Genomic DNA, 11736 nt, shown 5'->3' on the forward strand with positions numbered 1-11736 from the left:
ATAGGGTTTTATAGCTTTAGCTTGTACATTTGACTTCTTTTTATTATTTTTGTATTTTATATTGTTGTCAGCCACCCTGAGTCCTTCGGGATTGGGTGACATATAATCTCTAAATAAATAAACAAATAAACAAATAAACAGAATAGAATAGAACAATATAAGAAGGTAAGGCACTCCTTTCCAGCAGCCCCATTTGACATCCATGTCTTTCCACAGGCATGGGACTTCTACCTGTTTAAGCTTGCTAATATCTCCAGCTTAGCCTTGAGACTTCCTTTTTATTAAGGGTTCACGTTTACGGAATCATTATCTGCCTGTTCCCCACTTCTACAGATCTGAACCAGAACCAATCGGTGCCAGCCACCATCAGCGATGCTCCGCCCTGCATTGCACGCTTATTGGATAATGAAGAGAGCTGGGATTTCAACATTTTTGAACTGGAAAGTGTTACAAATAAAAGGCAAGCTTTACACTGGTGCTCATTAGATGGATAAAAATAGAAGTTACAGGCAGTTGCAGTTTTGTCATAAATGAAATTTGTGTGGCTTATTTATGTTGTGGTTGGCTCACATCCAGCTCCTTTGGTCACGGACTTTGAGGCGAATGAACCTGGTCCATCTGGGTATCATAGGCCCAGTGTGTTTATCAGAGGAATCGGAAAGTGACAGTGAGGGAGAGTTAGGGCCTGAAAACCCTCCAGAGGCTGTAGACCCCCCAGCTGCAGTAATGTCGGCGTCAGATGAGGAGGGAGATATTGTGGACCCCATATAAGATGCTAGAGTCAGAAGAATGCAAGGGAGACAAGAGTATTTTTAGCAACGTAGATCTAGGCATAGCTTGTCATCACAGATAGTATAAAAGGGGAGGATGGTGGGAAGTCCTGTTGCAGAAGATCAACGTTCCTTTACGGAGAGAGAGAGAACTAGCAGCCAAAGTGTTTCTCCCTTAAATCTTTCTGTAATCCTGCATTCCCAGCTTTGAAAGGCATTTGTGAGTACCTGTCCACACCGTGAATTAATGACTTGAATTAATGACTTTTGGACACTTGTTTATCAGCTGTTCTGTCAGCTTGTCTCGGTTAGCTAAGCTATGAAACCTTCGACAATACCGAGCAGAGAATTTTAACAGAGCGTGGTTGTGTGATAAAGCCAAGACACAGACTTAGTTAAATAAGTATTATTTACATATAAACAAAATATAAACAATCCAGAATAAGCACGTAGCAAATACAGAATACGCACTGAGCAATTACAAGATTAGCACAAAGCAAAACACAATATAGATAACAAGCAAGAAGCTAAAATACAATATAGATAAAGCACGATGCTAATACAAGCACGAAGCTAATACTCAGGCAAAAGTAAAGTTAAGGAAATGACCGAGCAAAATAATGAGCTTGTATAGCTTCAATGAGGAAGTGATGAAACAGCCTTGAATATTAACTCTTCAAGTACAAGTTAACCCTTTAAGTGCACATTAACTCTTTAAGTACACATTTGGTACAGTTTACAATATGCAGTTTACAATGGCAATCCCTAACAATCACGTACCCTGTACTAACATGTTCCGATAATGCTGGACTTTTGGCAGGCAAACTGACATTCCTCTGATTTCATTGCTGCTTCTAGCATGTTTCTTTGTAAATAGACAAGTATACATAGTGAATTAACTTCTATGTTTTTATTGGGGCTTCATTACTGCTAATTAACAGTGCCGGACAGAACAATTTATAATTGGTTTGGCTGTATCACTGTGCTGTAACTTCAAATCGTCATTAAACAAACTGTAATTTATCTAATAAAGTTAAACTATTAGTAACCAAAGTCTATAAACATAAGAAGTTTAGTGATGAGTGACCTTGTTTCTTTATTCCTCTATTGTTATGTTCTAGGCCATTGGTTTACCTGGGTTTGAAAACTTTTTCCCGTTTTGGCATCTGTGAATTCTTAAACTGTTCAGAAGCCACACTGCGTGCATGGTTCCAAGTGATCGAAGAAAACTACCACTCTTCCAATTCTTACCATAACTCCACTCATGCAGCCGATGTTCTGCACGCTACAGCATTTTTTCTGGGGAAAGAAAGAGTTAAGGTAACAGCTGGTGCTGATAATTATCTATTTATGTTCCAGTATTATTAACAAGTTCATTTTGTAAGAAGGAAAGACTTAGTCAAGAAGCAGTGATGTAAAAATCACAGGAAGGTATGTTTAGATTAAACGCCAGGGAAAAGGAACCCCATCTTTCCTTTCCTAACTGATTACCTTTGGTAAAGTAAAAGATGGAAGTTTGAGAAAAATAAGAGGAAGTAACAAATGGACAAAAATACCCGACTTCTCCCTGCCATGATCAAACAATTTGAGAATTATTTATTTATTCATTCATTCATTCATTCATTCATTCATTCATTCATTCATTCATTCATTTATTTATTTATTGCATTTGTATGCCGCCCCTCTTCGTAGACTTAGGGCGGCTAACAACAGTAATAAAAAACATCATATAAATCCAATACTAAAACAACTAAAAACCCTTATTGTAAAAACCAAACATCCCTACAAACAAACATAGCATGCATAAATTGTAAAGGCCTAGGGGGAAAGAATATCTCAGTTCCCCCATGCCTGACGGCAGAGGTGGGTTTTAAGGAGCTTACGAAAGGCAAGGAGGGTGGGGGCAATTCTAATCTCCGGGGGGAGTTGGTTCCAGAGGGCCGGGGCCGCCACAGAGAAGGCTTTTCCCCTGTGCCCCGCCAAACAACATTGGGATGGGATTGGGCAACAACACAACAAAAGACTTACCTATAGGCACCCTAACTGGAAGCCTTTCGCAAATTATAAATTCAGATTGTTTAACTGAATAAGAAAAAAAAACCACTATAAAACTGCACGCCAAGGAAATCCAATCCTGCTTAATTTTTTTCAACATACAGTGATCCCTCACCACTTCACGGTTCACCTTTCACGGCTTCAGTGCATCGCGGGTTGCTGAAAGGCCCGGAAGTGAGCGCGGGTGGTGGCGGTTTTTCCTGAGTCAGACCTTCTCCCTTAACCCGAGCAGTAACAAATTGAGGGTAGGCTGCTTTAATGGCTTGCAGCTGAGTTAGCCAGTCCTGGCAGGGGAGGAGGAGGGGATGGGGCTAACTCAGTGGCGCACCTGCCTTGTCCCTGCCAAAGCAGGGCTTTGCTGCTAGGTGTGGAGCGGAGCCTCAGGGAGCCCCTCGCGAGGATTCCCCGAGAGAGAGAGAGAGAGACGAGAGGTAAAGGGGGGGAGTGAGAGAAAAATCCTACTTCGTGGATTTTTGTTTATTGTGGGTGGTCCTGGAACATAAAGCCCTACATGGCATTGGACCAGAATACCTCCGGAACCGCCTTCTACCGCATGAATCCCAGTGGCCGATAAGGTCCCACAGAGTTGGCCTTCTCCGGGTCCCGTCGACCAAACAATGTCGTTTGGCGAGCCCCAGGGGAAGAGCCTTCTCTGTGGCGGCCCCGGCCCTCTGGAACCAACTCCCCCCAGAGATTAGAACAGCCCCCACCCTCCTTGTCTTTCGCAAGTTACTCAAGACCCACCTGTACTGCCAGGCATGGGGGAACTAAGACATATCCACCAGGCTTTTTATATTTCATGTTTGGTATGTATGTGCTGTATGGTTTTTAATTGTTGGGGTTTTTATATATTTTTTATTATTAGATTTGTCCCATTGTTACACTGTTTCTTATTACTGTTGTGAGCCGCCCCGAGTCTTCGGAGAGGGGCGGCATACAAATCTAATAAATAATAATAAAATAATAATAATAATAACCCCCATGATAAATGAGGGATCACTGTACTAGGATTAAGTTGGTGCTTCCATCTGTTGTAAGGCAGCTGTGTAGCCAGAGGGGTCTGTGATGCATGTACAAAAGAGATGGAGCTTCATCTGTAGCATTATGTCATTATATCATACAAATCAAATAAATAAATAAATAAAATAAATAAATTATGTCTGCCGTATTGATTTTTTTTTTTTGTAACCATCCCTCCCAGATACTTCTGGAATGTGAGCCTGCATTTCATAAAATTGAGTCTGCATTTTCCTAACTATTGCATTTACAAGAATAGGTGAACCAATGAAAAATCACAACAGGGGAATGTTACTGAAAAACCATGTATATGAGCAATAGCAATCACATTTAGACTTATATACCACTTCATAGTGTTTTTACAGTCCTCTCTAAGCAGTTTACAGAATCAGCATATTGCCCCCAACAATCTGGGTCCTCATTTTACCCACCTTGGAAGGATGAGTCAACCTTGAGCCGGTGGTGAGATTTTGAACTGCTAGACTACAGCTAGCAGTTAGCTGAAGTAGCCTGCAGTACTGCATTGCAGGCTAACCACTGCACCACCCCGGCACATGTATTGCCTACATGAATCCATGTAACATAGAAACATAGAAGACGGACGACAGAAAAAGACCTCATGATCCATCTAGTCTGCCCTTATACTATTTTCTGTATTTTATCTTACAATAGATATATGTTTATCCCAGGCATGTTTAAATTCAGTTACTGTGGATTTATCTACCACGTCTGCTGGAAGTTCGTTCCAAGGATCTACTACTCTTTCAGTAAAATAATATTTTCTCATGTTGCTTTTGATTTCCCCCCCAACTAACTTCAGATTGTGTCCCCTTGTTCTTGTGTTCACTTTCCTATTAAAAACGCTTCCCTCCTGGACCTTATTTAACCCTTTAACATATTTAAATGTTTCGATCATGTCCCCCCTTTTCCTTCTGTCCTCCAGACTATACAGATTGAGTTCATTAAGTCTTTCCTGATACGTTTTATGCTTAAGACCTTCCACCATTCTTGTAGCCCGTCTTTGGACCCGTTCAATTTTGTCAATAACTTTTTGTAGGTGAGGTCTCCAGAACTGAACACAGTATTCCAAATGTGGTCTCACCAGCGCTTTATATAGCGGGGTCATAATCTCCCTCTTCCTGCTTGTTATATCTCTAGCTATGCAGCCAAGCATCCTACTTGCTTTCCCTACCGCCTGACTGCACTACGAATGCAGATTTATTGATGATTGACACATTTTAACTGATAACAACTTAATTTTTCCTTCTAGGGAAGCCTTGATCATTTAGACCAAGTGGCTGCATTAATAGCAGCAACAATTCACGATGTGGATCATCCAGGACGGACCAACTCATTTTTGTGTAATGCAGGCAGTGAACTGGCTGTTCTCTACAATGACACTGCTGTCCTAGAAAATCATCATACAGCTCTGGCCTTCCAGCTCACGATAAAAGACAACAAGTGCAACATTTTTAAAAATCTCAACAGGTTAGGTTCTTCGAATTTTTCTTGGATTTGAGCCTGGGAATAGGTTGGGATTTCTGTATAATGTGTAAATTTAGTCTCCTTCAATGGCAAGCTGGTGACATTCATGAATATCAGTTGACCAGAATATCCAAATCTGAAAAATGTGATTCCAAATGTAATTCACATTTATATCTCTATCAGAACTCTTTTTCATTGTGGAGATATACTGTATGTTTGCATAAATTGCATATTAACTACATTGCAATGTAATGTGTTAATATGAAAATATGTTTTCAACAACAAGGTACTAGTTCTCAATTTACAATCACAATTGGGATTGGAATTTTGGTCACCAAGCAGTATGGTCATTAAGTGAGTCATAAACCTGACTGGACTTGATTTTATGATCATTTTACCATGGTTATTAAGAAAATCACTATGATTAAGTAAATCACATGATCTTTAAGCGAATCTGGCCTTTCTAACTGACATTGTTGGACAAGTGTTGGTTGTTACCTATAAAACCCTACATGGCTTTGGATCAGGTTACCATCTCCAGCCTCATGTATCCGAGGGACTGGTCAGAGCCCACAAAGTCGCCCTTCTCCAGGTCCCGTCAGCCAAGCAGTGGTGGGCCCTAGAGGAAGGGCCTTCTCTGTGGCAGCTCCAATCTTCTGGAACCAATTCCCCCCAGAGATTCATACTGTCCCCACTCTCCTAATCTTCCAGAAGGCTTTAAAAACTCACCTTTGCCGGCAAGCCTGGGGCTTTTGAGCTTTAATACTCTGCTCTGGCTGTTAGCATGACTGTGATGTGAATGAGTGTGATCATATGGTTTTGAATGAGTGTAGTTATGGTTTTACAGATGTTTCCTGCCACAGTTGATATGTGATTCACTCCAGTTGTTGTTGTGGTTAGCTCTGGCCCAGCTCCTGCCCCAAGGACTGTGGATGAGGGGGAGACATCCACATGCTGCAGGCCTGTTTTGCCCCTGGTGGAATCTGCTGATGATGGCGCCTCTGACCAAGAAGACATGAGTGACAGGGAGGAGGAGAGTGTGGCAGACAGCTCAGAAGGAGATCAATTATCTAGCTCCTCCTTAGATTCAGAACAAGAGTTAGATACAGCCACGCGTGCGGAGAGCAATGCATAGGCAACAACAACTGAGAGATTATTATCAAAGAAAATGAGGCCACCTGTGGTTGGGTGGGGCTGTGGTAATTAGTGAGGCTGCTATAAATAGCAGCCTGTGGGTTTGGCCATTGTGGAGGATTATCTGATCGTTGTGTTTCGTGACTGCTTTACTGACTTTGACTTTTTGTGTGCTGATTTTTTCTCGCTTTGAAACTAAACCAGAGCAAAGTGTGTTTCACTTTGTGAAAGAAGAAGGACTGTGAATTGCCTCACAGTTGCAAGCTAAGTATCACAGAACTGATAAGGGACTTGTACAAATTACCAGTTTGGTTGGAGACGAGTGCTCTTTGCTATACCAAAAGAGGGCTTAGTTTAAGTGAATTTTCCTTATAAAGAACATTGTTTTGAATTTTCAAACGTGTGTGTATCTGAAATTTGTACCTGTGAATTTTTGGGAGGAGTCTACCAGAGAGCCTGACAGAATAGTTGTAAAGCTAGTAAACATGGTTGTTATATGAGTCTTGAAAGCATTCTGCCCTCCCCCGGTGGGTCGCCCTCTAGGAAGGCACTGCATGTCATGATTGCCACATCAGAATGAAATGACAGAGAGAAAGTTTTCTCGATGGGGCGACCTTGAATGCAACAAGACCTCTCCTTTTTATTGTGTTTTACTTCTCTGACATGTGGTACAGAATAACCAATTCGTGAACGCCACATACATTAAGCCATCCTCCAACTACTATTCATTCCTTGCACCATATAAGGCAAGCTTCTCTTTGGGTAATAAACAGAAGCTACATTCCTTGCCTTTTCCCTAGATTTCGTGTTAGCAAAGGAATGTCAGTAATGCATCCTTATATGGAAGTTAGCTATAGGTTTTCATTGCTTTATGGTCATGGATTCTGCAGAATGCTTGCTCAGCCTGGGCTGCCTTTCCATAGAGGGAGAATTAAGATTTTATTCAGCACATAATTTAGGCTTAAAACATCACTCTCCAGCAATATTTTATTCCCAAATTCCAGTGCTTAAAAACCTATGATTACAACAGAGTCTGACTTCTCCATTGGCTTGCTTCAGGGGTGGGTTCCACTTACCTTCACTACTGGTGCGCATTGCAACGTGCCTGCTTTAACGGACCTCAAAAGCTAAAGCCCACTTGTAGTGCAGTCGAATTGCATGTTTTAGCAAGTAGATACCTGCATAGTCAAAAATGGATTCACCAATGTTATCCTGATACGTGGGAAACCGGGAATTAGTTCTATTCAGATTGCTTTTTTTTTTCTTTTCAGAAATCATTATCGAACCCTTCGTCAAGCAATTATTGACATGGTCTTGGCAACAGAAATGACAAAGCACTTTGAGCACGTGAACAAGTTTGTGAACAGCATCATCAAGCCTATGTCCTCAGATGCAAGCAACTCCAACGTAAGCAGCAGTCCTTTGTGAATAAACCAAAGCATTTCATTCAGATGTCTTTTCCCAGCTTTGGTCATCTTTCATTCACATGACAGCAGTATTCTAATGGGAACAAGGGTGATTTGCATTTCATTTTCAACCATAAGTGCCCATAATTTTGCCTGAGTATATTCTTCTTTAGTTTTATGTCACTTTAATGTTTGTATTTTGAATTATTAATGTAATGCATGCTTCTTCACATTTTGAAGGTTTTATTAAAATGGAAAGACTGAGTAACATAACAATAATAATGTTTCAAGGCTTTATGAACAATACATGAGATCATACAAAATAGCCTTAATCAGTTTAAATCAGGATAAATTGGAAGACTGGGTCCCCGCAAGCAGTTTTCATCTCTTTCTGGCTGACTGTGGTTCTTAAAGAGTTTTCAGTGAGGTGTGGCTACATAAGTTTACATTTTTGGTCCAGGAAATAAGCTGCTGCAATAAAATGTTGCATTGTGCAATGATTCGAAGTTGGTCTACAACCACTTTACCCCATGCCAATCCTCATTGAAAAATCAAAGCAAAACCCCAGAGTCTTTGGTTTTTAAAGTTCTGTACAGTCAGGTAGCATTCATTGAATGCTGAAACTGCTCAGCCTACTTTTTTTTAGTTCTTTTTCAAACCATAGCATTCTCTGATTCTGCTGATTCTTTCTTTTCTATGAATGGTGCCATCACTGTCCAATTGTCTTTCCTTTCTATCACATATATTCTCTTCCTTTCATATATCCTCTCCTCTAAGTTCACTTCCACCCTCTTTTATATTATCACATGTCTATTTTTCTTCCTATGTATTTGTGTATTGGACAAATGAATAAATAAATATTTGTGGAAATTTAGCAATGTGTTTAGATCTAAGATTTTATTTAGAGTAACTCCAACACTACATTTCAGATTTACAGGCAAAATGATAGCCTTATATCCCTATGGATTTGTTTGGAAGAAATAGTTTTTACAATATTTTTCACATTGGAGTCACCTATTTCTACACCAGTAATTCTCAACCTTGGCAGGTTTAAGATCTGCAGACTTCAAGTCCAGAATTCCTGAGCCAGCATACTTAGTTCTTATACATTAGGTGCTAAATGAAAGAGCCCTAGTGGGTTGTGGTTTAATTGCAGCATTGCAGGCAAATTCTGCCCACAGCCTGGAGTTTGATCCTGATGGAGCTCAAGGATGACTCTACCTTCCATACTTCCGAGGCTGGTAAAAGGAGTACCTAGATTGTTGGGGGCTGTATATAAATAATGCTTATATTGTAAACTGCCCAGAGTGCTTTACAGCGCTATGGAGCAGTATGTAGGTCTAAATGCTATTGCTACATTATACAGTATAAAGAAAATCTATGGCTTTTTATACTTTTGTTTTGATTGCATTATAAAATGTATTATTACATTGTTTTTAGAATACATTGCACTTTGTATAATTGAAGCCTTGATCACCAGTTCCAACACTGGGGGTGTTTTTGGTGGTGGTGGTGGTGGTACATAGGAACTAGTCAAAGACTTAAGTAAGGTGAAGAGAAGGAACTTGGATTCTTCACTTCACAATTACCAGTGTTTCCCTGAAAATAAGACACTGTCTTATATTTTTTTGAATACTGAAATAAGCACTTGGCCTTATTGTCATGCACTCAAAAGCCCGATTGAGCTTATTATCAGAGGATAATTTTTTTGGGGGAAACAGGGTAGTATGGAGACTACTTGGTCTCAAAATGAAGCGCTTCAGGGATGTTGTGCTCAGGTATCACCAAATCAAATTGTATTATATTTTGGAACTTTACATAGCATAATTTCAAATAGGATTTTTAAATTTTTCAATAGTTAACAAACTATGAGCCAATGCATATATAAAAATAAATTGGTTCAATGAAATAAATGTAATGTATACAGTTAATGTTCTATTATTCTATTATTAAAAATGCTTCAAGTTGTTGTGGCACTTGATACAAATGTGTTTATTGTATAGTGAGATAAAGATATAGAATAAATCAATGGCCAAAGACAGACCCATTTATACAGGAATCCCTCATCTCTATTTTGGTTGATTCATTGCCATCACATTACTATAAATTGAGGTTTCTAATATTTCTCTAACAACCTTTAATTCATTAGACTGAATTCTGTGACTACCCAATTAGTTTCCTGAGGATTGTACAATAACATATAAACCACCACCTTGCACCAAAAAGCAATGAAAAATCATAAATGCAGTACATGATTTCAATTAAAAAAATTATTGTACCTTCTGACAAATCTAAGTAAGAAAGCAACTTCTTTACCTTGCTCAAATCTCTTTAATTTCAGCCAAAACCACCAAGCAACTATGTATTTTTCCTTATAGTGCATATTTAGAATATTATAATTACATTATTTAGTGGGTATGAGTGGCAATGCCAACTGACGCTATGAATAACCATTTTCCAGAATGATAGTGGTGATTGTGAATATACAAACAGTCTCAAGAACTTTCCAGATAACCAAACACTGATCAAGCGCATGATGATAAAATGTGCAGATGTCGCAAATCCATGTCGTCCCCTAGAATTGTGTATTGAGTGGGCTGGGAGAATATCAGAAGAATATTTTGCCCAGGTATGAATTTACTGTTAGAAAATCAAAGAAATGTTTTAGTTTATCATTCTAAAATCTAATGCTTCTGTATGAAAATCTTAATGTAATACTATAATTTTATTCGCTTTATTGAACAGCTACCGGTATTTCCCATTCGCCAATAGTTTGTAATTTAATTCCATTTGTACGGTGCCCTGCTTACATATTTGACTTTGGGTAATTAATATCATTTTAAAATGGGCAATCTGTTTCTCAATCATCTTGTAAGATAAGGACTCTAATGCCAAAGCAATACCATCACCTCCTACCACAGTGGTGGTGAACCTATGGCACGGGTGCCACAGGTGGCACACGAAGCCATATCTGCTGGCACTCAAGCTGTTGCCCTAGATTAGCTAGATCCACTGATTTTTGGCTCACAGATGCTCTGGGAGGGCGTTTTTGGCTTCCAGAGAGCCTCCAGAGGGATGGGGGGGGAGTTTTTACCCTCTCGCAGCTCCAGGGATGTCTTTGGAGCCTGGGGAGGGCAAAACACGAGCCTAATGGGCCCACCAGAAGTTGGGAAATGGGCCTCCAGAGGGCTTCCAGGGGGGGAAAGCTGTTTTCTCCCTCCCAAGGCATTGAATTATGGGTGTGGGCACTCGCACGCGCACAATAGCGCATCCCCCCCGCTTTTTTGACACCAGAGGGGAAAAAAGTTCACCATCACTGTCCTACCATGTTAAATAAATGCTGACAAAACAAATTCTGATCTTGAGATATGAATTGTGTGTGAGAAAAGCAGCAGTAAAATAATCCTAAATAAGAAGTGAAATGCTGTTTTTCATGCACATGAACTGTTATATGTCTGTTTATCTTAGGGTACAGTTTGATTAAAGCAGACATTTCCCCTTATAAAAAGTACGATAGTAAATCTAGTTTCATTTAGGATTACATTTTCCGTTGCCAACAAACTCAGTTTTGTTCTCTGCTAGATTGGTTTGAGCCCAATAATTAATTATCAAATGGACCACTGATCTACTTTTGTAATTTTCACCCCTACAGACTGATGAAGAAAAGAAGCAGGGCCTTCCAGTTGTGATGCCCGTATTTGATCGAAATACCTGCAGCATCCCTAAGTCTCAGATATCCTTCATTGATTACTTTATAATGGACATGTTTGATGCTTGGGATGGTAAGAATTTTCGTTTTTCCTCTTCTCTTTTAAGCAATGCATTTCTTATTGTTTTGCTAAGTGGTCCAACAGGTCTTAGGCGTTAAA

At 39.7% G+C, this 11736-nt stretch overlaps 2 protein-coding genes across 3 annotated transcripts in view; one reads left to right on the plus strand and one right to left on the minus strand.

Moving 5' to 3' along the window:
• The window catches only part of PDE8B (phosphodiesterase 8B), a 71149-nt gene that overhangs the window by 55772 nt on the left and 3641 nt on the right, over nt 1–11736 (plus strand). For both annotated transcript variants that reach the window (XM_070743213.1, XM_070743214.1), the window contains exons 16-21: nt 334–460; nt 1892–2090; nt 5113–5330; nt 7733–7868; nt 10329–10496; nt 11520–11649. In XM_070743213.1, coding sequence (XP_070599314.1) covers nt 334–460; nt 1892–2090; nt 5113–5330; nt 7733–7868; nt 10329–10496; nt 11520–11649 — 978 coding nt within the window. The remainder of the gene's footprint in view (nt 1–333; nt 461–1891; nt 2091–5112; nt 5331–7732; nt 7869–10328; nt 10497–11519; nt 11650–11736) is intronic.
• The window catches only part of WDR41 (WD repeat domain 41), a 44460-nt gene continuing 34408 nt past the window's right edge, over nt 1685–11736 (minus strand). Inside the window, exon 14 of the mRNA XM_070743218.1 lies at nt 1685–2069. Coding sequence (XP_070599319.1) covers nt 2033–2069 — 37 coding nt within the window. The 3' untranslated portion in view covers nt 1685–2032. The remainder of the gene's footprint in view (nt 2070–11736) is intronic.

This window comes from Erythrolamprus reginae, chromosome 2 (genome assembly GCF_031021105.1).
Source record: "Erythrolamprus reginae isolate rEryReg1 chromosome 2, rEryReg1.hap1, whole genome shotgun sequence".
Classification (NCBI taxonomy): domain Eukaryota; kingdom Metazoa; phylum Chordata; class Lepidosauria; order Squamata; family Dipsadidae; genus Erythrolamprus; species Erythrolamprus reginae.